The 27,970-nt window shown below is 47.7% G+C and overlaps 1 protein-coding gene across 4 annotated transcripts in view; it reads right to left on the bottom strand.

Moving 5' to 3' along the window:
• Nucleotides 1–27,970, bottom strand: part of LOC141087528 (diacylglycerol kinase eta-like) — a 293,759-nt gene that overhangs the window by 72,988 nt on the left and 192,801 nt on the right. For all 4 annotated transcript variants that reach the window (XM_073573095.1, XM_073573091.1, XM_073573094.1 and 1 more), the window contains exons 7-9: nucleotides 6,211–6,317; nucleotides 3,734–3,859; nucleotides 1,846–1,948 (exon numbers count right to left, since the gene is read on the bottom strand). In XM_073573095.1, coding sequence (XP_073429196.1) covers nucleotides 1,846–1,948; nucleotides 3,734–3,859; nucleotides 6,211–6,317 — 336 coding nt within the window. The remainder of the gene's footprint in view (nucleotides 1–1,845; nucleotides 1,949–3,733; nucleotides 3,860–6,210; nucleotides 6,318–27,970) is intronic.

The raw sequence follows: 27,970 nt of genomic DNA, 5'->3' as shown, positions 1-27,970 counted from the left end.
TGCTCCTTGCTGCTCCAAAACGTACCCACAACCTCGAAGAGGGAAAGTATCATGAGGTTGTGTTAGCATGTGTGTGCCAGAGTGCCAACAGTTTGCCTGTTTGATGATGAAATCCTCTTCTCACCTGCCTAGGAGGAGTAGTGAGGGGTCTGGAATGGCGGACTTTAAAATAACTCATCCACAGAAGCTCATCGTAAGACCCAGGAGAAACAACAAGGATTGTAGATCAGTCCAAAATTCTGTCATGTCTCCTCCACAAAGAATTGTTTAATAATCTAATCAGTAAGAGCTTTATTTATTCATCACTTGCTTATACTGTTTTTGCCTTTTATGTATGTCTTTTTGTTATTTTATCTTTTTGCCATTGCTGTAATCACAGTACCATATGTACATGAAATAAAAAATGTAATATGTTCCTTGCTGTATTAAACGTACCCACAACCAAGAAGAGGGAAAGTATCACCAGGCTGTGTTACCCTGTGTAGGCCAGAGCGCCAAATCGTGCCTGTTTGGTGATTAAAGTTTCAAAAAACAGGATTTTTGATTTTGGGAGACAATAGGAATGTCATATCAGCACAAATTTAATTATGGGTATATTATAGTTGTGTTTGATGTGTCTAGGATGGAAAAAATATGCTTGGAAATATGGCGGCAGGCTCGGACTGGCCAATAGGGGAACAGGGGAATCACCCGGTGGGCCCCTGTGCAAATATGGGCCACCAAACCCATTGTATGGAGAGTACTTAGCATAATTCACTTGATTCACTCTGTACAAAAAAAAGCATATCATCATTCATTTACCAAACTACCCAGTTTACTGTTATATAAAGATATAAGTAAATTTGTGAAAGATGGTAGTGTAATATTGGTTGGCAGGTGAAAAGTGGGCCCCACAAAGTCAGTTACTGGTGGAACCTTAGCACCCCAGTCCGACACTGTATGGTGGTCATATTATTCCACCAATAGATAACTGTTGGAAAATGTGACTTATTTCCTTGCATATAATTAGATATCCTCTTCTCACCTGCCCAGAAGAAGTGATGAGGGATCTGGAATGACGGCCTTTAAAATATCTCAGTGTCAGACCCAGGAGAAACAACGACTCCAAAATTCTGCTATGTCAAGAATTGCTCACTAATCTAATCAGTAAGAGCTTTATTTATCACTTGTTTATACTGGTTTTGCCTTTTATGCATGTCTTTTTGTCATTTTCTGCTTTTATATGTTGTTATATTTGTCTTTTTGTTATTATTTTCTCGTCTCATCATCTTTGGAAGCATTATAAACTTTGTATATGAAATAAATAATGGAATACATTTGTTACTTGCTGCTCTATACGTACCCACAACCAAGAAGAGGGAAAGTACAGTATTGCATGGTTGTGTTACCCTGTGTATGCCAGAGGGAAAACCGTGTACCTGTTTGGTGATGAAAAGCAGTGTGTGTGTGAACTAGTGTCACCCAGCGTAAGAGTCTCACTGCCCTAACAAAATGGCGACAGGTGGCAGCAAGAAGAGTGGTGAGGATGAATGAACTGGCTGTGGGGTGCGCTGAGCTCATTGTTAGCCCAGTGTAATAAGTAAGTGGACGGGTGAGTGTGGGCAGCGGAGTCTTCCTTTACAGTCACATCCAAGTCACATGTGCAGTGAGCCGGAGTGTTCATGACAGGTCAGGTTTGCGGTAAGCATCCGAAATAAAGATGGAGGAAATGAGAGTACCTACACACCTTCTATGAATGGCAATATTTGACCCCATAAACTAACAGTAAGATCCTGGAGAATACACAATGCTGATCCCGTGGTACCCCACTAGTCACTGAGGTGCTGTGCATGAGGGGGTACTCACCGTCTGAGTCAATGCTATTTAGCGCAGTGGGAGGGATGATAGAGACTCTGCACGCTCCAAGTGGACATACTTTGCCTAGCTGCTCCTTACATGAACTATGCACCTAAAAAAGACATAAAAACGTGAAATGTTTCTGAGAAATTCTAACAATTTCATTCATATACCAATATTAATCAACTGGCTCATTAATGAACACATTAAGTAACTGGATTACAGAAGAGAACATACTAACCAGTAAGTGAGAAAACAAAGTAAAGAAGAAACAATGACACTTCTGACAATCCTCATCCCTGCCCCCTGCTATACTAAGACTGGAATCAGCCTTCCACACTACATTTCTTGCCAAAGATGTCTGCCCCTGGCATTATAGATGACCGCCAACGCTGGTAGAGAAGTTGGCTCCTTTTAAAAATTGGATTCTCTTTATGCAGCAACCACATTTAGGTCTGATAAATCTATAATTGCACAACTGCAATTAGGTATCGCAAGTGTTGCCCAACACAAGTGGTGTAACTGGTAGGAAAGTAACACAACGCTTGGAATAGTTGAGCTTTATCAGGAGTCTATCAGCTCAAATTGACAAAAATTTGGTGAAAGGTTCTCTATGGGCAGAGTGGAGTAATATGCTACTAATTCATCAAGAGGCACACATCAAGGCTATGTGCTTAGTTTAAACTGTTTGAACTACAGACAACCTTTAATCACCACTGTTAAAGGGGTTTTCCAGGCTTGGAGCTCAAGTCTACAGTTACTCTATGGGACTGCAGACTTGTGAATGCCCACAGCGCGCACAGTACATGCTGTCAGGATTCCCCCAGTACCGGGAGCAGATGGTAATGTATGCGATTTGCGACTTGCATAGTTCTGGCCACAGTTCAACTAGATGTGTCCGGTCTCGTTCAATTTACTTGTTCTGAGCGAGTCCATGCACGTCTAGTCGGCACATGAGTGCAGGTATGCCTGCCTGCTCACTGTGCCCGAGAATCCTGACAGTTCACGCTGTCATGATTCTCTGGCACCAGGAGCAGAAGGACATGTGACTGCAAGTATGCAATGCCGGCCACATTCCAACTAGACGTGTTCAACTTCACTCAATTCACATCTACTGAATGAGGATGCACACGTCTAGTTGGAACATGACTGCATGTATGCCTGCCTGCTTTAAGTGCCCGAGGATGCCGACAGTGTGTGCTGTGAGGATTCCCAAGTCTGCAGTTACATACAGTGTAAAACATCTGTGCTTTTATGCTGCGTGCTTTACATGTTTTTTGCAGTGTTTTGGGTGCAGATTACATGTATGCTTTGTCTACAGTACGATTCATAAACTTAGTTTTTTCACTTTCCTGTTGTTTTCTATGGGTGTAAAAACGCTGCAAAAATGCTGAAACGATTACCAGGCTGCTGATTTAAAAAAAGCACTGCATTTTTCCAATTCCGATCGTCTGCATGAGATTTCTGAAATCTCATAACTTTTGCTGATACCCTAAAAATCAGCTTTTAATTTGCATAAAAAAAAATGCTGCAAAAATGCAAGGTGTGAACATAGCCTTAGTGTGCATCACTCGGCTGCAGATGCACGGTGGGGTGGATAAATAGAGGCAGTCTATTCTCTCTACCATGGAAATGTTTGTCACAATTTTCAGATTTATAGTTTTAAAATTTAATTAAAAAGCCATATATAATTTCCTTTACACTTCACAAATACTTGATACTTTGTGGACAAATATCACATAAAACCCCAATAAAATACATCTAAGTTTGCAGGCATAACGTGAAAAAATGTGGAAAAATTCACAGGGTATGAAGACTTTTTTCAAGTGACATTATTTGCTCTGTATGAGCGGACATAACGCATATTTCAGGAGACAGAGACTGTCCGGTAACTTACTATAGCTTTGCACCACAAGCACCTCCAGTCCTGCAGCCTCCGCACGCTCCCGCACGTTTTATCACACACCGCACACTTGGCACTGACCGGCAGGTTTCCTTCCAGCCACTGATGAGGCATTGTCACCTAAAAAGGAGCATCATAGACTGAGAAATCCCTCTGGCAAAGATTATTGATCAAACCAAAAAATATATTTGACAAATCTGAATTTACCTATGTAGGGAAGGTGACCTGATGGACGGACGGACTTGTCAGAATAGAGAAAGGAAGGTTTGCACAGTTTAGATAGGTGTAAGTTACTACAGTGGGGAAACAGCTAGGAAAGTGTAGTGGACGCGCAGTACCTTGGGTTGACCATTAGAGGGCAGGGAGGAGTGTGAGCAAAGGACTTGACATCAGCTTAGGGCTTAGGAAACCGTTGGTCATGGGGGCGGAGTTACAGGGAATTGGGAAAGATATAAATTTGAAGGAGGGTTCCAGAAAGTTCCAGTCCCCAGGGGGAGCTCAAGTGACAGGAGGACTACGACAGTTTGTGCACTGTGAGATAACCAAACCAGGGGGACTGAGGAGAGAGAAAGTCAGGGGGTGGTCCTGACACCAGAGTACCGCAGTATAGATGAGGCACCGAGGTAAAGCATACCGTACTGAGAGAGACGACTGTTCAGTAAAAGTACTGTTGGTTACAGGCCTAAGGCGGCCACAGTGACGGATCTGACACGAGCGTCAACAGGTGAAGATGGGACGGTACGTATATGTACGTCCCCGGTGTAAAGTACGGTGTGCGGGAAACGGCCCTGAAAACGGAGGGCCGATAAGTGGAGTGAAGTGAAGTGCGGTGCACTTCTGAGGCCGTCAGGCGGACGGCAAGAAAATAAACTTGGACCTGTTGTACCCGACATTTGCCTCCATCGTGCCTCTGTTACATCTCTGCGCGGTAAGAGATGGACCACCCCCCAGCTCGGCCCACAGACCCTACACCTAAAATGTAGAGAAGGATAACTGGATACAAACCAGACAGTACAAGAATGGAAGTAATTTCTAATAAAGGACTTAACATGGAGGGGTACAGTATATCCAAAGTGTCAGCATGTGATCCTGAATCCTGGACCCAATATATAACTGTAAGACTTACACTAATGTCTCCAAGAAAATATTTTACAAGATAATAGTATCCTGGACAACCTGTTTTATTAAAGGGAATCTGTCACCAGATTTCTTCCACCTAATCTGAGAGCAGCATGATGTAGAGGCAGAGACCTTGATTCCAGTGATGTGTCACTTACTGGGCTGCTTTGATAAAATCACTGTTTTCTCAGCAGGAGATTATCACTAGTAAACCTACTGCCAGGTAATCCAACCACGCCCCCACCACTGATTGGCTGCATTCTGCCTTTACACAGTGTACACAGAAATCAGCCAATCAGGGATGTGGGTGGGGTTATACAGAGCTCAGCATTCAGAGAACTGCTAGATCTGCAGCAGAGGAAACAGGGATTTTATCAAAACTGCGGCAAGCAGCCTAGTAAGTGACACATAGCTGGAATCAGGGTATCTGCTTCAACATCATGCTGCTCTCAGATTGCATAGCAGACACCTGATGACAAACGTCAATGTAGATGAATACTCTTAAAGGGTTTGTCCACTATTTTGATATTAATGACCTACTCTTAGGTTAGGTCAACAATTTCAAAATGGCGGGGGTCTGACAACTGACACCCCCATCAATCAGCTGTCATCGGCTTCGGAGACAGACGAATGTAACAAGTGTACGGTTCAGCTCCTATTCAATTAATAGAATAACAATATCAAAGTTTTAACCCTTTAAAGTCACCAATTAAAGCAAAGATGTAAAGAAGCACTACAGCTCACCTCCACCAAAAAAAAAAGGAAAAGGTCGGCATAAAACAATACTTAATGCATGGAATGTGATAAAATAAAACAACTCATTTTCATATGCTAATACCTTGCTGGTCCAGCAGCACCATTCCGGGGGTCCCTGATGATTTGTCACTTGTCGTGCTGAATAAACACCACCACTGTAGCCAGTCACTGACTTCATTGGTTATGTTACCATTACCGCTGTGGCCAGTGATTGGCTGCAGCTGCAGTGAACATGTCATCACTGCAGGACAAATAAGAGACCAGTGGAGACCACAAGAGCATTTTTTGAATTTAGCAGGTTCCTATGCAAGAAATATATCAAATATATTAAACTTAATGATGTATGTAGTAGATAACATTTTTGTTCATCCTTCCTTAAAGGGAGTTACTGTGCTCCTTTAACAAAGCACTACACTATGCCACAGAGAGGAGTCACATCCTCCACATCTCTGTATGATAATGTCCTGCATCATAATAGCATAAATAGGTCTTGATAAACCATGTTGCGTTACTACTGAAACGTGCGCCTACTTTTATTTTTACCATAGCGCCCTCTTAGTAAAGAAATGCAAGTCTGAGCTATGTCCTCTACTTACACCATCCTCATCCTCTATGATGTCATTCGCCACCGACGCCAGCGTGGTCCATTTGCAGTTATTTGTGGCTCGTACAGCGCAGCGTTTATGAGCTTTAAACTTGCAAACTAGAGAAAAGAAAGCACACGTGCACTGAGATATTCCATTTTCTATGACATCATTTCATTTTTGCTATTTTTGTAGATGCCGGTAGAGAGCCCAAAGAAAATTCCATTCATGCCTCATGCAAACCGAGGGGCCGCGGGGAGTCACGCGGAATCCCCGCCACAATTTGTTATGGATCTAAGTGCACAGTCCTGGGGCTGTAAAAACCGGAAGAGTGCTAGCCGTCATTTTGATGGATAGCATTCGTTCCCATGTTATTCTATTGGGTTGTGCACATGTCCAATTTTTTCCCTCGGAAAGAGTGGTCAGAGGAAAAAAATCACAGCATGTCTATAGGTCCAAGGAAAAAAAATCGGATGACATCTGAGTGAGGTCCGATTTTCACAGACTTACAGAATAGAGAAGATGGAGAATTTATTTTTTATTCTGCAAATTTGAGAGAATCAGATCACACATTCTGATTAAACTCTGAATAGAGTGAGACTAGCACAATCAAACCGATCAGAGAAAAAAAGTCGTGTGACCCTGCCTTGTAGAGATATTCTCTCCTAGGACCAATGCTTCTTATGATATTGATGGCGTTCACCACCTTGTGGTACAGAGGACTGTTACAGCTCTATTCAGCCTAATCTAAGGATTTGTCATTCTGATCAGATCCACGGGGAACTAACATATGGCAGCCCACCAATCAGTGGTTTGCAGCGTCAGTGGCTGGCAGAAGTACGTGTGGCACCCCTGAGGGTTCAGTCGACACAGAGGTACTGCACCTCCTCCTGAGGTGTGGTACCCCACCATTCAGGTAAGGTGGAGACACCTGACCACACTCCAACACCTGCATCCCACACAACACAGTAGTGTAGCAAAGCATCCTTTGGTAGCTCCCTGCTTGGAACATGAAGTGTGCTGGGAGGCGGGTGGAGTTTAGTTTGCACTAAAAGAGCGGGAAGAGGATAGGATTCAGTTAGTTAGTCACAGGAGTCTAACGAGGTCAGTCTGTGAAAGGAGATCCCCTGAGTGGGATGGATGAAGGAAGTGCTTGTCATGATCTCAGTGCGGGTTTGACTCGCACACGTGGGGTTAATGTCTGGAACCAGTGCTGATGACTGGCATTTCTGGGGTTAAAGGTTGTGATCCCGGTGCAGGCTTACCTGCACACCTGGGGCTATGATTGTGGCCTCTCCCTGGTTCTGGGGGAGGCTTCTTATAGCCTTAGGACGCTCCCATCCCTGTCAGTTATACTTTCGCCCTTGGCATTGTGTGGTGACCCCTGAGTGTGTTTGTGCTGTGTTCTGGTTACTTGATTCTCTGTGTATGACTCGGTCTGTTCTCTGGATATCGCTTTGGATTCTGCCTGGTACCTCCTATGTCTGTTTGGTTTTGATCTCTGCTTGGCCCTGATTATCCGCTCTGTCTCCTCCCTGGTACTGTACTGACATCTTGTGTATGACCTTTTGCTTTGTCTGACCTCCCGTCTGTTTATCCCTCCTGTACCTCGCTGGTCTGTACTGTGCATGACTTCTGCTTTGCCATAATCTGAGTTCTCTGGCTTCTCTGACACTATTAGCTTGAAGCACGCTTTGTCACCTCTGCTGCCCTGAACCCCAGGTAACTCTTAGCACTGCTTCTGTACTAAGGACACGTGCACTGGCTCTATGAGCAAGTGTAGTGCGGTGTCTTTGACATTATAACTGACCGTTTCAGTTTTTTTTTTTCCTTCAGAAAAAAAAAAAAAAGGTGTGTGTTATCCTCATGGATCCCATACAAGCCTTGGCTGATCAGGTCAAGCACCTGACCCAAATGTTCCATAAGCTCAATGTGGAACAACGCACGATGGCCCATACCCAGCAACAGTTGGTGGTTACTGTGCAGGGGGCTGTCGATGCAGGGGCTTCTAGTTCTGGGGGTAGGGATGTGTCATTAGCGTCCCCCGAATCTCCGGTCAAATTACCAGACCTTTTCTCAGGGGATAAAAAGGAGTTCAGGTCTTTCAGAGAAGGATGCAAGCTTTTTTTTTCTCTAAGGCCCCGCTCCTCCGGGGAAGAGTTCCAGAGGGTGGGGGTCATTATTTCCCTACTTCGGGGGGCTCCGCAAGCATGGGCTTTCTCTCTGTCTTCCTCTGCTCCTGAACGTATGTCAGTGAACGCATTCTTTGAGGCCCTCGGGCACATTTATGATGAACCTGACCGAGTGCGATTGGCAGAGGACATGTTGATGAGTGTCTGTCAGGGGAAACACTCAGCTGAGTGGTTTTGTTCTGAGTTCCGCCACTAGGCGGTAGGCGGCAGAGGTCTCTTGGAGCGACGCCGCACTCCGAGGACTCTTTCGCAGAGGCTTGTCCGAGCGGCTGCAGGATGCCTTGGCGTTACATCCCCCACCTAACTCTCTCGAGGACGCCATGACCCAGGCCGTCCGGATGGACCGCAGGCTGCGGGCCAGAGGGGTGATGCAGGTGGATACTCCATTATTCCCCAGTGGAAAAGAGACTGCCCCTGAGCCCATGGATGTAGGTGCCCTCTCCCTGAAGGATACGGAGAGGAAACGCCGGAAGGACAAGCAGTTATGCTTTTACTGCGGTAAAACGGGACATTGGAAAAGGGAGTGCCCGAATTGCCCGTCTTCAAACCCGGTCGGCGGGAAACGACTAGGTCTGGGTAGTCAACGGGGAGGCTGCTCAGACCCTCAGGTACCATTTTCCTCGTTTTCTAAAGTAGTACTGCCTGTGGAACTGTTTGTGGATGGTAGTTCTTTTTCCACTACAGCCTTCGTGGACTGCAGATCATCTATTAATCTTATTGACTCCCAATTGGTCACACACTGCAAGATAGGGACAGTTAGGCTCAAGGTTCCGATCAAGGTGATGGCCATTGACTCCTCTCCCCTCACTAAGGAGGGAATTCGCTTTATGTCTGATGTGTTTTCGCTCAGAGTGAGCACTACTCATGTGGAAAACATAAGTTGTTTTGTGCTGGACAATCTACCTGCAGGGTTGGTGTTGGGCATGCCCTGGTGACAACGCCATAACCCAGTTATTAACTGGAAAACGGGGGAGATTGTACAATGGGGGTTTAATGATTTTGAGTTATGTGATAAATCCGCACTGCTGGTTGAACCTGTTAAATCTGTGTCTGTATCATCTGTCGAGCTGGAAGGTATTCCGGAATGCCTGAAGGACTTCGAAGATGTATTCTCCGAAAGCGAGGCCGAGACGTTACCGCCACATAGACCCTTTGACTGTGCTATTGAGCTGGTCCGGGGGGCTAAATTACCCAAAGCCCGTCTGTTTAATTTGTCCGGTCCTGAGCGCTTGGCTATGAAGGAGTACATTACTGAAAGTCTGCACAAAGGACACATACGTCCTTCAGTCTCACCTGTGGCGGCAGGTTTCTTTTTTGTAAAGAAAAAAGATGGCGGGTTACGTCCCTGTCTCGACTTCCGGGAGCTTAATCAAATTACTGTACGGAATACGTACCCCCTTCCGTTGATTCCCGATTTATGTAACCAACTATCAGGGGCAAAGTGGTTTTCTAAACTGGACCTTCGGGGGGCATATAATTTGATAAGGGTCCGAGAGGGGGATGAATGGAAAACCGCGTTCCTCACGACCGAGGGACTATTTGAAAATTTAGTCATGCCGTTTGGTCTTACCAACGCCCCTGCCATATTTCAGAATTTCATCAACGTGGTATTCTCGGATCTCATTGGTCGTTTTGTCGTTATCTACTTAGATGATATTTTGATATATTCCCCCGACAAGTATTCTCATTTTGAACATGTACGAACTGTGCTCCAAAGGCTTAGAGAAAATCATTTGCATGCCAAATTGGAGAAATGTGTATTCTGTGTACAAGAGTTGTCCTTTTTGGGGTTATTTGTATCCGGTGAGGGTTTTCGCATGGACCCCAAGAAGGTGCAAGCCATTGCGGATTGGGTGCAACCCCGAGATCTTAAGGGTCTTCAGCGCTTCTTGGGGTTCGCCAATTATTACCGCAAATTTATCCGGGGGTTTTCGCAAGTGGTCAAACCTCTCACGGATCTAACATGCAAAGGTGCGGATGTGAGAAATTGGTCCTCGCTCGCAAAAGAGGCCTTTGCAACGCTGAAAAAATGTTTTATGTCTGCTCCTGTGTTAGTGCAGCCAGATCCGTCCAAACCATTCGTCGTGGAAGTGGACGCCTCTGAGGTGGGGGTGGGGGCGGTGTTGTCCCAAGGGCCTGCCACTCTAACCAACCTCAGGCCATGTGCTTTCTTTTCCAAGAAGTTCTCTGCTGCGGAAAGAAATTACGACGTAGGCAATAGAGAGCTTCTTGCGGTCAAATTGGCGTTTGAAGAATGGAGGCACTTTTTGGAGGGGGCCAGTCACCCGGTTACGGTGATCACGGATCACAAAAATTTGTCGTACATTGAGTCTGCTAAAAGACTAACGCCCAGACAGGCCCGTTGGTCACTTTTTTTTTCCCGTTTTCAGTTTACGATTACATTTCGTCCAGGGTCTAAGAATGTCAAGGCTGATGCCTTATCACGCAGTTTTCAGCCGGTGTCCCCCCTGAGCCACCGTCCTCCATTCTTCACCCTGGGGTTGTGAAAGCAGAGGTCTCATCTGAATTGGAACGGGAGATTCAGGGGGCCCAGTCGCAGGCCTCGGCGGCCAAGCCAGAGGGGAAGTTGTTTGTCCCAGAGCAACTTCGCCTGAAACTCTTGCAGGAGTTCCATGAATCCAATCTGAGTGCTCACCCTGGTATTTCAGCCACACGTCTGGCGGTGGCTAGGATCTTTTGGTGGCAAACCCTTGGTTCGGACATAAAAAAATTCATTGCTGGTTGTGGGGTCTGCGCTCGTTCTAAAAGCTCTCATAGCCGGCCGGCAGGGGAGCTGATACCCTTGGCAGTGCCCGAAAGGCCATGGACTCACTTATCCATGGATTTTGTTACCAATCTCCCTCCATCTAAGGGTAATACAGTGGTATGGGTAGTGGTGGACAGGTTTTCTAAGCAGGCTCATTTCGTACCCCTGTCCGCACTACCGTCAGCTGAGACGTTGTCCAGGTTGTTTGTGCAGCATGTGATCCGGTTGCATGGGGTACCCCTGAATGTGGTGTCTGATCGTGGTGTGCAGTTTGTGGCTAAGTTTTGGCGTGCTTTCTGCAAAAAATTAGGTATGTCTCTGTCCTTTTCGTCTGCATACCATCCTGAGAGCAATGGGCAGACGGAGCGCACTAACCAGTCCCTGGAACAGATCCTCAGGTGTCTAACCTCTGCTAGACAGAATGACTGGTGCGATGCACTGCCGTTGGCTGAATTTGCCTTCAATAGTCGTGTGAGTCAATCCACTGGTAGGTCCCCTTTCTTGATTAACTATGGGTTCAGTCCTCATTTTGGTGAGTTTTCTCGTCTGGATTCGGGGTGTCCCGGGGCTGAGGACTCTGTTCAGCGGTTAAAAGATACATGGGCAGAAGTCCAGCGGCGTATATCTAGGTCTCAAGGCAGGTATAAGTTTTTCGCAGACAGGAAACGAACACCTGGTCCCATGTTTCGGGTGGGAGAGAAAGTTTGGCTCTCCACGCGAAACATTAAGTTAAAGATTCCGTCAGCCAAGTTGGGACCCAAATTCATTGGCCCGTACAAGATTGTGGAAAAAATCAATCCAGTGGCGTATAGGCTGTGCCTTCCACCCTCTTTCAAGATCCCTAACGTCTTCCACAAATCTCTACTGAAACCTTTTGAAGCAGTCCGGGGAGACTCCGAGTCTGCTGTTCCTCCTGTTTTGGTTGAGGGGCAGGTGGAGTACGAGGTTGGTCATATCGTAGATTCCAGGTTGGTACGGCGGTCGGTACAGTACCTGGTTCATTGGAAGGGGTATGGACCGGAGGACAGGTCCTGGGTACCGGCCCGGTTGATGCATGCTGATCGCCTGGTGCGGGCTTTCCATGCTAAGTACCTGGGCAAGCCTGGGGGTCCAGAGGCCCCCCGTTGAGAGGGGGGTACTGTCATGATCTCAGTGCGGGTTTGACTCGCACACGTGGGGTTAATGTCTGGAACCAGTGCTGATGACTGGCATTTCTGGGGTTAAAGGTTGTGATCCCGGTGCAGGCTTACCTGCACACCTGGGGCTATGATTGTGGCCTCTCCCTGGTTCTGGGGGAGGTTTCTTATAGCCTCAGGACGCTCCCATCCCTGTCAGTTATACTTTCGCCCTTGGCATTGTGTGGTGACCCCTGAGTGTGTTAGTGCTGTGTTCTGGTTTCTTGATTCTCTGTGTGTGACTCGGTCTGTTCTCTGGATATCGCTTTGCATTCTGCCTGGTACCTCCTATGTCTGTTTGGTTTTGATCTCTGCTTGGCCCTGATTATCCGCTCTGTCTCCTCCCTGGTACTGTACTGACATCTTGTGTATGACCTTTTGCTTTGTCTGACCTCCCGTCTGTTTATCCCTCCTGTACCTCGCTGGTCTGTACTGTGCATGACTTCTGCTTTGCCATAATCTGAGTTCTCTGGCTTCTCTGACACTATTAGCTTGAAGCACGCTTTGTCAACTCTGCTGCCCTGCTCCCCAGGTAACTCTTAGCACTGCTTCTGTACTAAGGACACGTGCACTGGCTCTATGAGCAAGTGTAGTGCGGTGTCTTTGACAGTGCTGCAGCCGACCTCAGTGATCTGGGTCCACTGGCACAGGAAAGGAACATTGATAGAATGCCTGACTCTCCATAATAAAGAAAGGATTAGTACGGAACGTGAGGAGAATAAGAGAACAAGGACCAGGGTTAGAGGAGAACCCTTCCCAAGTTCTAAGCGCAAGGCCGGGGTCCGGTCCCCGAGGTTGTTCATAGGAACATCTGAGAGGAGGAACTCCAGTGTAACTCAGCACTGTGAGTACTTCATTCAAAGGCGTCAAGAGGGAGACGTTCAGAAAAGGCACATATGTTGGCAGAGTGTTGGAAAGGAGTACTTCATCTTGCCTGGAAGTTGGCTGAGCTCCTGACCCGGAGGACGCGGCACGGATGCGGGCACCTGTACCACAACAGACTGTGAGTAAAGCTTTGGAACTACATGCCCTGGTGTCCTCCACTCATTCCTGCACCAGCCTGACCGACACCGCTACATCCCTCCTGCGCCCGACACTACACCATCTAAGTGTCACTTCCCCTACACTGCCCTGGGACTACAGCCCTGCCTGTGGAGGGCTATAACATCATTGCTGCACTACAACATCTGTCCCGGAGGATCTGTCTGCAGCGTCGGCTTGACATTTGCCGAACGCCACAGGTGGCGTCACGAATCACTTATAAACTTTCACCACCATAAGCACACTGAAATAACCCCTTTTGCAATGGAGCCCCAGGGTCATGGACCAGGTCACTGCTGCCGTGACAACTCCCGTTGAGAAGATCAACCGGCCCGGTACCGAGTACCCCACGGCCCTGGCGAGTGAGGGCGCTCCAACTTGGCATCACGAACAGGATGACGAGACCCGGTGCCACCGGGTTCTGTGTGCCTACGATTTATTGGACTTAACAGCTTATGAAAATGTGCAGAATAACCAATTTGATAGACTGTAAAATGAACGCTAAAAATGGCCACCAGCGCAGAGAAGAAGAGCGTGACAACATGGGTGGTCCTAAGAAAAGACCGCGAACCGTCCTGAACCTCCCCTGTCTGAACTTCTATGCGACAGCAACATGGCCCGTATACTGGCATGGTATGGAGGAGTAGGAAGAAGACGCCACCCCCAGAAGGAGGAGCGGGAGCCGGTGGCGGGAAGAGAGTCCAGACGGGAAGAAGGAGAGAACACCATGATGGAAGGAGAGAGGAGGCCTGAAGAGCAAAGGGAGGTTAAGCTGAACCTCCCCGGTGCAATGGCTGAAGGCTCCGATCTGGCTTCCTATCTGGCTGTCAACAGCTGGAGGATGAGATAACCCGGCTGTCTCATGAACTGCGGCTGAAGCAGGAGGCGCTCTGGAAGAAGAAATGGCAGCACGCCCTGGAGAGGCCATCATCAGCGGTACCCCAGTCACCGGTACCCGCCACTGCTGCACCGGATCTCCTCCAGGCAAACCCTGTGGAGCCCACGGCTGCTGCAATACCACCGGCAGGGCCTATCCCCAGTTCCCCGCTGTCATCACCGCTGGCTGAGGCCTGCCAGGAGGAGTTGTCCGAGGGCCTGGGAGCTGAAGTGGAGGAAAAAGTTGAGCTCCCGCCTGGACCTGACGTGGCTGCGCAGGTCCCACCGGAGACCCCCGCGGACCCGGAGCTGCCATCTGCTCCACCGCCGCCGACATCCGGACGGACTGCCCCTGTGGATACCCCTGCAGCTGCCCACCATCTCAAGTCTGCACCGGAGCCAAGACACCACCGGGAGGTTCCAGGTATGACCGTCACCCCTCCCAACGGGTTGCCACTTGAGTTTTCATATAGTGAGGCCGGCATGCTTGAACTCCACATGGGACAATTAGATGAGCTATGCTCTCAGTTCAGAAGCACTAAGCTTACTGCAATGGGGAAGTGGAAGAAAACCCTGCTGAGAACAGTGAGACTGGAGCAGGCGCGCCCCATTCGACATCTTCTGATCTCAGCAGAGGAGTCTGAGCAGCTGATGGATGTCACCGTACATCATGGGTTTCCTTTGCCACAAGTTCAGGACCCCCGCTTCAACCCCTACAAGCGCCCACAGATGTCAGTAACACCAGGCGTCAGGCCAAAAATCAAGGCAGCACTACCACCTGAAATTGAGGAACCACATCCATTGGTGCCAATTGCAACTTCTGCAGAAGTACAGACAGCAGAAATACCACCAGTAGCAGTTGATGTGCTACCTATACAAGTAGATGACAACCTCACTCCAAGAGAAAAGGAGTACCTGCAATTTATAGACAACCAGTCAGGAGGAAAAGGATGCCCTGAAGTGCTCCCCTGGAAGCAGCCAAGGAAACCAGCTTCCACCACCCCAGGAGGGGACCACCAACATTAAAGAAAATACCAAAAACTAACTTTGATACCCAGGAGGGTATTTGCACCTTTTTGCATGTTTTTCCTGTTTTTCTGTTTTTTTGGTTATCATGTTGTTTTCCTTTTGATAATTGTTGCCCAGTTTTATTGGAAGCGTTTTTCCTTACTGAACTGTGGACATCATGGACACTGAATGATCCAGAACTTTAATGTATATAGTTGCACCTCCTTAGGTGCGCTCTCTTGGTTTTACATGGCACTTTTATGGATAAGAACTACCTCATCATGGAGCATAGCTCCACCCAAAAGGACACTGCAAGAGATCCCGGCTGTGAGCGGTGTCCAGCACTTACAAGAATTATTGAAGTTTTGATGTGAAGTATTTGATAATGTGCCTTATGAAAGTATTAATAGAGAATAGCTTTTATATAGAATCTAGTTCATAGCAATAACTTTTAGGAATGTTTTAATAAAGAGATGAAGGATTTGAATAAAGATAAAGATTTGAAAAGATGCAGATGACGAACCAGGAAAGAAGAAATATGATAATGATAACATTTGAAAGTGGTAGTGTGTTTACTGCTAATAGCACTTTGTATTAGGAACTGTAGTAAGATATAGATAGTTAGTTAAAATTGTTTGTAACATTCAAGACTCAGTGCCTCCCACATTGGGATGTTTTGATAAGAACTGTTTATTAGCATTATAAACATTTTGTATGTTCCTGTATTTGTCCACCTTTGTTTTCTTGCAGCTCGCGGACGTGCTGTGTTTAACGGGGCGCCCCTGAGGGTTCAGTCGCCACAGAGGTACTGCAACTGCTCCTGAGGTGTGGTACCCCACCATCCAGGTAAGGTGGAGACACCTGACCACACTCCAACACCTGCATCCCACACAACACAGTAGTGTAGCAAAGCACCCTTTGGTGGCTCCCTGCTTGGAACACGAAGCGTCCTGGGAGGCGGGTGGAGTTTAGTTTACACTAAAAGAGCGGGAAGAGGATAGGATTTAGTTAGTTAGTCACAGGAGTCTGACGAGGTCAGTCTGTGAAAGGAGATTCCCTGAGTGGGATGGATGAAGGAAGTGCTGCAGCCGACCTCAGTGATCTGAGTCCGCTGGCACAAGAAAGGAATATTGATAGAACGCCTGACTCTCCATAAGAAAGAAAGGATTAGTACGGAACGTGAGGAGAATAAGAGAACAAGGACCAGGGTTAGAGGAGAACCCTTCCCAAGTTCTAAGCGCAAGGCCGGGGTCCGGTCCCCGAGGTTGTATGGATACTAATGGTCCTGCAGCAGACACCAGAGGAATAGAAGTAGTGACCACTTTATTCCCACACCAGACTTGGGGGCACAACAGCAACGTGTGTGAGCCGGGACTAGGTAGAAGGAGTCCCCGAAGTAGACTACAGCTGTGTGCCGTACAAGTAGAGTTTATAGGAACATCTGACAGGAACCCCAGTGTAACTCAGTACTGTGAGTACTTCATTCAAAGGCGTCAAGAGGGAGACGTTCAGAAAAGGCACATATGTTGGCGGAGTGTTGGAAAGGAGTACTTCATCTTGCCTGGAAGTTGGCTGAGCTCCTGACCCGGAGGACGCGGCACGGATGCGGGCACCTGTACCACAACAGACTGTGAGTAAAGTTTTGGAACTACATGCCCTGGTGTCCTCCACTTATTCCTGGGCCAGCCTGACCGACACCGCTACATCCCTCCTGCACCCTACACTACACCATCTAAGTGTCACTTCCCCTACACTGCCCTGGGACTACAGCCCTGCCTGTGGAGGGCTATAACATCATTGCTGCACTACACCTTCTGTCCCGGAGGATCTGTCTGCAGCGTCGGCTTGACATTTGCCGAACGCCACAGGTGGCGTCACGAATCACTTATAAACTTTCACCACCATAAGCACACTGAAACAACCTCTTTTGCAATGGAGCCCCAGGGCCACGGACCGGGTCACTGCTGCCATGACAACTCCCGTTGAGAAGATCAACCGGCCTGGTACCGAGTACCCCACGACCCTGGCGAGTGAGGGCGCTCCAAACGCAGTGTGAAGGTTTGGGCAGCACAGCTCCATACATCGTGGACAACATGGACAGGACGTTCAGACATCATGGACAGGACGTTCAGACATCATGGACAGGACTTTTAGGCATCACGGACAGGACGTTCAGACATCATGGACAGGTTACTCAGATATCATGGGCAGACCGTTCAGACATCACGGCCAGGCTGTTCAGACATCATGGACAGGCCATAAAGAGATCACGAACAGGCCGTTCAGATATCACGGACAGGCCATTCAGACATCACGGACAGGCCATTCAGACATCACAGACAAGCCATTCAGACATCATGGACAGGCCGTTCATACATGTACAGACCATTCAGACATCATGGACAGGCCGTTCAGACATCACGGACAGGTCGTTCAGACATCACAGACAAGCCATTCAGACATCATGGACAGGCCGTTCATACATGTACAGGCCATTCAGACATCATGGACAAGCCGTTCAGACATCATAGACAGGCCGTTCATACATGTACAGGCCATTCAAACATCACGGACAGGCCATTCAGACATTACAGACAAGCCATTCAGACATCACGGACAGGCCGTTCATACATGTACAGGCCATTCAGACATCATGGACAAGCCGTTCAGACATCATAGACAGGCCGTTCATACAGGTACAGGCCATTCAGACATCATGGACAGGCCATTCAGACATCATGGAGAGGCTGTTCAGACATCACAGACAAGCCATTCAGATGTGACACCCCAGAGTCTGGTTGTCACAGTGACATTGCCTCCCTCTAAGAGGTGAAGTCATGCTTGGAGGCAGAAAGGGACCCCTATGCCAGGTAATAGATTAAATCACAATTCCTGCTGCAGGTCAGAAAAGGGAGATACCTTATAAATTATAAATTCTGGCCAGCAGAGGAGGTTGGTGAGTCAGCTAGAGGTGAGCTGAGGGGGTTGTCATGGAAACGAGAGCAGCGGTGAGCTTTGAGGAGAAATGACAAGGCAGTTAAAACGTGAGGTAAAAAGACCTTTCTGGAAGGTCCAGTCAGTTCAGGAGAGGGAGCTGATCTATGAAGAAGGAAAAAGACATGAGCAGAGAAAACAGGCTCTGGGGAAGCTAAAATTGCGTATAGCTGACCCCAGAGCGCAGCGCTAATAGAGAGAAAGGGACGCCAGAGTCCTGGGTGGACAGGAGCTGTATGTCCTGCCGCCGAATCTGAAAGTACAGGGAATTGTAAATTCCTGTCAGATTTTGAACACCTGAGGGCAAGGCAGCGGATAACGAACCCGTGGCCGACTGTGAAAAGGACGGTACCCGTGGAATAGGCTCATGCTGACAGCCGTACAGGTTAGTGAAATCATCACGCAATTGAGGGTCGCAGCATAGTTATAAACAGCGGAGACCCACACACAAGGCGCAGAAGGAAGGCGCAGAAGGAAGGTCCTAAGTCCGCACCTGGCAAGGTGGATCCCCTGAATGTCTCCAGGAGAGCCGGACTCATTCCATCACTTGTATGTGGTACTCCGGATTGCAACCAATTATCAGTAAAAGGTAAAGAAACTGCACCTCTCTGTGTCCTCTCATTTCTCTGCACCCCAACGTTCACAGCAATTTTGACAATTAATCAAACATCTTTGCCCTGGGACTATTGCTCTACCTGTGGAGAGCTATTTTCACCTCAGCTGCGACACACCAACAGTCTCAGGGGAACAACACCGCAGTTGCTGGTCACCTCTGACCAGAATACCACAGGTGGCGTCACGTATTTAACCATCCATAAACTTTATATTCATTTTTACCACATAAATACCACACAACTTTCCCCTATTTTATTACTGGATGCCTCTGGGCCACGGACCGGGTCGCCGCCGCCGTGACACCGTCCCCCATTGAAGTCGACGGGCCCGGTACCGAGAACCCCCATGCCCCTCGGGGCGCTCCAACTGGTGTCACGAACAGGATTTAGCGAGCCTAGCAAAGTTGGGTACAAGGAGCCTGGCAAAGCTGGGTACTGTGCGCCATAGACTTTATTAAATTGAGTGCTGGAGACTGTAATGAGCTTTCAAATAACCGCCATAACTGCGTCACACAGTGCGTGCGAGCAGAGAGGGGCGTGCCAGTGAAGCTGGAGCTGTGCTCTATTGTGAGCAAGTGAAAAACAGGAGGAAAATGCTCAACGCAGGTGAAGATTCAGCGGCGGTCGCAGCCGCAGCCTCAATAATGCCCCTATCAATGCCATATATACCAGGAGCAGCCTGGTTACCACAATACTCAGGGGAGTCGCACACCCTGACCGATTTTAAAGAAAGACTATGTAGTTTGTTCAAAGTGTACCCCCTGTCAGAGAGTCAAAAAGTCAGTATCCTCATTGGCCAGTTAACTGGTGCGGCTCAGAGGGAAGTAAAGCCCTGGCCGCACACTGATAAAAGAACTGTCAAACAAATCTTAGCCAGACTGAAAGACACTTTTGATACCCGTACTGCAACAGAGATAAAACTGAGATTTTTTGGGTGCAAACAGAGAGTGTAGGACAGTACATGGGACTATGCCCTTAATCTTCAGGAGGCACTACAGGCCGTAAAACAGGTTGATCCTGAGAGCGTGCAAGATGAAGATAGATTATTAACAGAGCAGTTCATAGAGGGACTCCAGTCTAACAATCAAAGGACACAGCTGCGTATAATAGCCCTACAAAATCCTGAATTGGACTTTGCACACTTTAAGGATAGAGCCATCAGAGTGCTGCGTGAACCAAACCCTAGCAGCACAGAGCCCTCTAAGCATCCTGCAATTACATACCAGCAGGAGACAGCATCCTTTCAAAAGACCTCTATTGAGACTGACAAGCCGTCCCAAGATGATTGTTCTGCTGCAGACTTACGTCTCCAAGTAAAGGAACTAACTAAAAGTGTGGCTACACTCACAAAAACTGTGCAGTCCCTGCAAGTGACTCCAAAGAAGATCCAGCTGGCATCCAGTCCAGAAGACATCCCGTGGCGACAGTAGAAGAGGATCCCGCCGACCAGAGGGAGAGACAGTGATCGTTACGATGAGAACGGACAGCCCATCTGTCGCCGCTGCAACAAGGCAGGACACCTAGCAAGATACTGTCATTTAAACAAGCAACCCCTGGGGCAAAGGGCCAACCCCCGGGAGTAAGACGACCAGGCCCACCAAATTGGCGAGGCAAGTACATAGGAGGACGACCAGTGTTGCCTGTCGTGATTGACGGTTTTCCGATGAACGCTTTACTGGACACCAGCTCCCAGGTGACAACGATACCATATGTTCTTTTTAAGCAGTACTGGGCAGATTCAGACATTACTCATAGCCCAGACAAAGACCTTACCATTTTTGCCAGTGGGTCGCCCTCCCAGGGTCGTGGGGTACTCGGTACCGGGCCGTTGTCGGCGGGATGTGTCACAGCAGCGGTGAACCCGGTCCGTGGCCCTGGGTGCCCAATGCAAACAGGGGAGATTGAATGGTGGAGTGTAGTTAAGGGAATAATTCGTGACGCCACCTGTGATGTTCGGCAAGTGAGATGTTGAGCCGACAATGCAGGCAGATCCTCTGGGGCTAGTGGTGTGCTGCAGCCAAGATGGTGAAGCTCCCCACAGGTGGAGCTGTAGCCCCAGGGCAATGTAGATGTTGGGGTAGAGGAGAGGCACAAGCGGTGTAGAAGCTGGTACCCAGATGTAGCGATGCTGGGTGCGTTGGCACAGGAATAATTGGAGGACACCCGGGCATGTAGTTCCAAAGCTTTACTCACAGTCTGTAGTACACACAGGTGCCTGCCTCCGTGCTGTGTCCTCCGGGTCAGGGACTCAATCAACCTCCAGGCCAGATGGAATGCTCCCTTCCAACATTCCGCCAACATTTGCCTTTCTGAACGTCTCCTCTTATAGCGCCTTTGGTGTGAAGTACTCCTAGTACTGAGTTACACTGGAGTGCCTCCTGAGAGATGTTCCCGAGAACTCTACTTGTACGGCAGACAGCTGTAGCCTGCTTCGGAGACTCCTTACTCCTGAGTCCCGGCTCACTATCAATGTTGCTGTTGTGCCCCCAAGTCTTAGATGGAAGTAGTGAATTTACAGCCCACTACTCCACCGGTGTCTCCTGTAGGACCATTAGTATCCATACAACCTCGGGGACCGGGCCCCGGTCTTGCGCTTAGAACTTCTAGGCAGGGTTCTCTCCTAACCCACGTCCTCTGTTCCCTTTTACTCCTACGTTCCGTGCTAGTCTTTCCTTCTTATGGAAGATCAGGTTTCGGTTCAATGTCTTTCTCCTTCTTTCCTTTCCTGTGCCAGCAGACCCAGGTCACTGAGATCTGCTGCAGCACCTCATTCCTCCATCCCACTCTCAGGGATCTTCTTTCCTCACTCCTCTCTGAGTGACTGACCTACTGACTTACTGACTGAAATCCTAAACCTTCCCGCTCTTTTATGTATTCTAACTCCACCCGTGTTGTGAGTTCATTTTCCCCTTCGTCACTGAGGTCTGGTGAACTCCCTATTCTGGTAAAGGAAGGTAATGAGCCTGATTATCAGGCACCTGAGCCTAATGAGGATGACTGGCTGAGTGGAGTCACGGACTGGATATAAGGCTGCCGACGCCCTTCTGCCCTGCGGGTGATTTCTCTGTGGACTTCTAGGACACCAGTCTGATTCCTGCTCCTCTAAAGCTAAGTTTTCTGTTTTGCCTGTTAGCTTTTTTGTTTTGTTTTTTGTTTTCCTTGCTCTTCTGTATTCTGCCATTCCCTGCTGGGGTGAGCTGAATCTCCTTTTGCCTGTAGCTCTGTCTTCAGAATATTCCTGAGTACTGACATAGCTTTTTTGAAGCCTAACGTCTTCAGGGCCTTTTTCACTGTCAGTCTGTTGGCTCTTATTTTCATAGGGTTTTTCACGGATTGCAGACAGCAGCCTTCCTGTCCTTTTCTATCTAGTTAGCTTGGGCCCCGTCTTTGCTCAGTCTATCTTTCTGTCTGTGTTGGTATTTTCATCTTGCTTCACCGTCATTATATGCTGCCTATTGCTTTGGGGTCTGCTCTGGGGCAGTTTAGATTTCCCCTTTCTTTCTTTAGGCCTATTTAATTCTCCGGCTGTGATCGAGGGGTCTAGGGCATCGTAGGAACCCCCCACGGCTACTGCTAGTTGTGTTGATAGGTTCAGGGGTCTGCAATCCGATAGCTGCCAACTTCTCTGGTTTTCTGGACTTAGCTAGCATTTCTGTTTTTGCCTCCTACGGTGACTCAATCATAACAGAATCACCCGCCATACCGCAGATCCTAGGGTACTCAATTGCAGGAAAGAATTGTGTTTAAAAAAAAAAAAAAAAAAGGTGTTGTATATTCTTTCCTCTATATCTCTGAGGCCGTAGGGGGAATTTTTTTTTCTCTCAATGGAGATAAAGTAATTGTCTGATCGTGTGGAGCAGCTCGCTGCGGACGTGCGGGGAATTTCCGCCTACCTTGCTCATTCGCATGCTGTTGAACCAAAGATCCCTACACCTGATGTATTTTTTGGGGATCGATCTAAATTTTTGAGTTTCAAAAATAATTGTAAATTATTTTTTGCCTTGAAGCCTAACTCGTCAGGGAGCTCCGCGCAGCACGTTAAAATTGTCATCTCTTTGCTGCGTGGCGATCCCCAGGATTGGGCGTTTTCTTTGAAACCAGATGATCCTATTCTGACTAATGTGAACGCATTCTTTCAAGCTTTGGGGTTGTTGTATGGCGAACCTAATGCTATTGATCAGGCTGAAAAGACCCTGTTGGCATTGAACCAGGGTCGAGATTCTGCAGAGTTGTACTGTCAAAAGTTCCAAAAGTGGGCGGTCCTTACTACCTGGAATGATAATGCCTTGGCTGCTCTTTTTCGGAAGGGTTTGTCAGAAGCCGTAAAAGATACTATGGTGGGATTTCCTGTTCCCTCTGGTCTGGACGATTCTATGTCATTAGCCATTCAGGTTGATCGGCGTTTACGTGAACGCAGGATTGCACGAGAGGTGTTGCCACCGGTTGAACAGACGTCTGAACCTATGCAATGTGATAGAGTTTTGTCTAAGGCGCAACGTCAGGAGTTCAGAAGGCGTAATAAGCTGTGTTTTTTCTGTGGAGATGCCTCGCATATTATTTCTGTTTGTCCTAAATGAGAGAAACGCTTTGCACACACGTTTTCTGTTGGTGGTGTTCAACCTAAGTTTCTTCTGGCAATTACTCTGATCTGCTCCCTGTCCACATTTTCCGCCAAGGCTTTTGTGGATTCGGGAGCAGCGCTAAACCTAATGGACTTGGATTTTGCTAAACGTTGTGGATTTCCGATGACACCTCTGCAGACGCCTATCCCTTTGAGGGGGATTGATGCTACTCCTTTGGCTAAAAATAAACCTCAGTTTTGGACCCAGGTGGTCATGCGGGTCGCCCCAGACCATCAAGAAAATTGCAGATTTTTGGTATTGCATGGTCTGCATGATGCCGTTGTTCTGGGGTTTCCCTGGTTGCAAATTCATAATCCAGTTTTGGATTGGAAATCTGTGTCTGTGGTGAGTTGGGGTTGTCGGTGTGCCTTTAGTGAGGCTCCGGTTTTTTCCACCTCTCCTCAGTCGCATGATGTTCCTGACTATTTGGCGGACTTTTATGATGTATTTAGTGAGAATGAGTCTGCGTCCTTGCCTCCTCATAGGAGTTATGACTGTGCAATTGAACTAAGCCCGGGGTGTAAATTTCCCAAGGGTCGGCTCTTCAATTTATCTGTCCTCGAGCACGAGGCTATGCGGTCCTATATTAAGGAGGCGTTGGAGAAGGGTCATATTAGACCATCCTCTTCACCCTTAGGTGCCGGTTTTTTTTTGTGGCCAAAAAGGATGGTTCTTTAAGGCCTTGTATTGATTATCGTGCCCTCAATAAAATTACTATTAAATATCAGTATCCGTTACCCCTGATTTCAGATCTATTCTCTAGAGTTAGAGGTGCTTGCTGGTTTACCAAGCTTGACCTCAGGGGGGCGTATAATCTTATCCGCATTAAGCAGCGGAATGAATGGAAGACGGCGTTTAATACTCCGGAGGGACATTTTGAGTACCTGGTGATGCCTTTTGGGCTCACTAATGCCCCTTCTGTCTTCCAGTGCTTCATGAACGATATTTTCCGAGACTTTGTCGATAAATTTTTGATTGTCTATCTGGATGATATTTTGATCTTCTCCAAGGATTGGGATTCTCATGTGGAACATATTCGGACTGTGTTCCAGATCTTGAGGGAGAACTCCCTGTATGTCAAAGGATCGAAATGCCTTTTTGGAGTACAGAGGATTTCATTTTTGGGATTTATTTTGTCTCCGTCAACTATTGAAATGGACCTGGCCAAGGTACAGGCCATTTATGATTGGGTTCAGCCCACTTCTTTGAAGGCCCTCCAGAAGTTTTTGGGTTTTGCTAATTTTTATCGGAAATTTATAGCAAAATTTTCTAGTATTGCCAAGCCATTGACTGATCTGACTAAGAAGGATGCTGATGTGTTGAATTGGTCTCCTGAGGCTGTTGCTTCCTTTCAGGAGCTGAAGCAAAGATTTACCTCCGTCCCGGTTTTGCAGCAACCTGATGTCTCACTCCCGTTCCAGGTAGAGGTGGATGCTTCTGAGATTGGTGCAGGAGCTGTTTTGTCCCAAAAGGATCCTGTAACATCTAAAATGAATCCCTGTGCTTTCTTTTCCCGAAAGTTCTCTCCATCTGAACGTAACTATGATGTGGGGAATCGGGAACTGTTAGCCATGAAATGGGCATTTGAGGAGTGGAGACATTGGTTGGAGGGAGCTAAACATCAAGTTGTGGTCCTCACTGACCACAAGAATTTGATTTACCTAGAGTCGGCTAAACGCTTGAACCCTAGACAGGCTAGGTGGGCCTTGTTTTTTACACGTTTTGATTTTGTGGTCTCTTTTCTTCCTGGAACAAAGAATGTCAAGGCAGACACCCTCTCTAGGAGTTTCTTTGCTGATTCTCCTGTGGTGACCAAGCCTGCTACCATCTTAGGCGAAGGGGTAGTTCTTTCTGCCATCTCGCCCGATTTGAGACTTGCTCTGCAAGAGTTCCAGGAGGACAAACCTGAGCGTTGTCCCAGTGGAAAGTTGTATGTTCCTGACCAGTGGAAGAAGAGAGTGATGTCTGAAGTTCATTGCTCTGCATTGGCTGGTCATCCAGGTATTTTTGGTACTAGAGATCTGGTGAGTCGCTCTTTTTGGTGGCCCACCTTGTCTCATGATGTCAGGAATTTTGTGCAGTCCTGTGGGACTTGCTCCCGGTCTAAATCTTGTTCTCGCTCTAGTGGGTTGTTGATGCCTTTGCCGGTCCCCAGGAGGCCATGGACCCATATTTCAATGGATTTCATCTCTGATATGCCGGTCTCTCAAAGAATGACTGTTATTTGGGTGATTTGTGATAGGTTCTCTAAGATGGTTCATTTTGTACCACTCCCTAAGTTGCCATCTTCCTCTGAGTTGGTGCCCCTGTTTTTGCAACAGGTGGTTCGCTTACACGGGATTACTCAGAACTAGAGTTGAGCGAAACGGGTCGAAAAATTTCAAAAGTCGCCGACTTTTGGCAAAGTCGGGTTTCATGAAACGAAACCCGACCCTAGGATGAGGTCGGCCACGAGTTCGGCGACTTACGTGCCAAAGTCGCGTTTCAAAAGTTTGTTTTGCGCTCTTTTTCAGCCAATCAGGATCCACGGACACTGTGAGCAACGTGATGACATAGGCAGGGGTCACCACCATCTTTCAGAAGGGCATGCAAGTGATTGGCTTGCTTTGGTGGGCGTCACAGGGGGTATAAAAGGGCGTGCACGCCGACCGCCATGTTCCTCATGCTGATCTCAGAATAGGGAGAGCTGCTGCTGCTGCTGCTGATTCTGTAGGGAGAGCGTTAGGCAGGTAAGAAGACACCAAAAACTGCTTCTGCTGCTAGCGATTTTGCCTGTACAACACACCAGTCACTGTGTGTGCAGTGCAAGGGGAGGCTATATTTTGCTGGATCAGCGGTGTTGGTTGTTAGGCTGCCTTCTAAGGCTTCCTGACGGCTGCATTGCTGTTTACCCACTGCTCTGCAAACTGCTTTTTTAAAAGCAATCCCAATTTTTTTTTTGTCCTGCTGAGGTACTGAGCGTGCATTTTTCAGTGCGTAACTAGTATTATGAAGTTAATTAAGGTTGACAAGCTTAAGTAAGAAGAATTGATGCTTTTGGCATTCAAATGAGCACTGTAGGTGTGTTTCCTGTCCTCTCACTGCCGACTTTTATTCCCCATTGACTTACATTGGGTTTCGTGTTTCAGGACGACCCCGACTTTTCCCTATAGTCGGCCGATCTTGCTCGACCCGACTTTTGGAAAAGTCGGGTTTCACGAAACGAAACTCGACCCTAAAAAAACAAAAGTCGCTCAACTCTACTCAGAACATTGTATCTGACAGAGGAGTTCAGTTTGTGTCTAGATTTTGGAGGACTTTCTGTTCCAAGCTGGGAATTCAGTTGTCCTTCTCCTCTGCTTTTCACCCTCAGACCAATGGGCAGACAGAGAGAACAAACCAGACCTTGGAGTCGTATTTGAGATGTTTTATTTCCGCTGATCAGAATGATTGGGTTTCATTTTTGCCCTTGGCCGAATTTGCTTTAAATAATAGAGCTAGTTCTACCACTTTGATGTCACCTTTTTTTTTTAACTTTGGGTTTCATCCTCGATTTTCTTCAGCGCAGGTGGAGCCTTCTGCCTGCCCAGGTGTTGACACTGTGGTGGAGAGAATGCACCAGATCTGGGACCAAGTGGTGGATAAGTTATCTCTCTCCCAGGAAAAGGCCCAGCGGTTTTCCAATCGACATAGGACCATTGGTCCCCAGTTTAAGATTGGTGATATGGTGTGGTTATTATCAAAAAATATTGCTATGAAGGTGGCTTCTCCTAAGTTTAAGCCTAGATTTATTGGACCTTACAAGATTTTGGAGATTATTAATCCGGTCTCTTTTCGTTTGGCTCTTCCTGTCACATTTAAAATCCATAATGTGTTCCATAAGTCCTTGTTGAAGAGGTTTGTTGAACCAGTTGTTCCTGGGGTGGCACCTCCAGACCCTGTATTGGTTGAAGGTAACATGGAATATGAGGTAGAGAAAATACTGGATTCCCGTCTGGCTAGACGGAGACTCCAGTATTTGGTTAAGTGGAAGGGTTATGGTCGGGAGGATAATTCCTGGGTCTCTGCCTCTGATATTCATGCCAAAAGATTGGTGCGTGCATTTCATCGGGCTCACCCTGATCGCCCTGGTGGCATGGTTGAGGGTTCGGTGACCCCTCCTCAAGGGGGAGGTACTGTTGTGAGTTCATTTTCCCCTTCGTCACTGAGGTCTGGTGAACTCCCTATTCTGGTAAAGGAAGGTAATGAGCCTGATTATCAGGCACCTGAGCCTAATGAGGATGACTGGCTGAGTGGAGTCACGGACTGGATATAAGGCTGCCGACGCCCTTCTGCCCTGCGGGTGATTTCTCTGTGGACTTCTAGGACACCAGTCTGATTCCTGCTCCTCTAAAGCTAAGTTTTCTGTTTTGCCTGTTAGCTTTTTTGTTTTGTTTTTTGTTTTCCTTGCTCTTCTGTATTCTGCCATTCCCTGCTGGGGTGAGCTGAATCTCCTTTTGCCTGT

The sequence above is a fragment of the Dendrobates tinctorius genome, unplaced genomic scaffold (genome assembly GCF_039654945.1).
Source record: "Dendrobates tinctorius isolate UK_male_01 unplaced genomic scaffold, ASM3965494v1 ptg000034l, whole genome shotgun sequence".
NCBI lineage: Eukaryota > Metazoa > Chordata > Amphibia > Anura > Dendrobatidae > Dendrobates > Dendrobates tinctorius.
The sequence above is the reverse complement of the archived record's forward strand: the minus strand, read 5'-3'. Positions and strand labels throughout refer to the sequence as shown.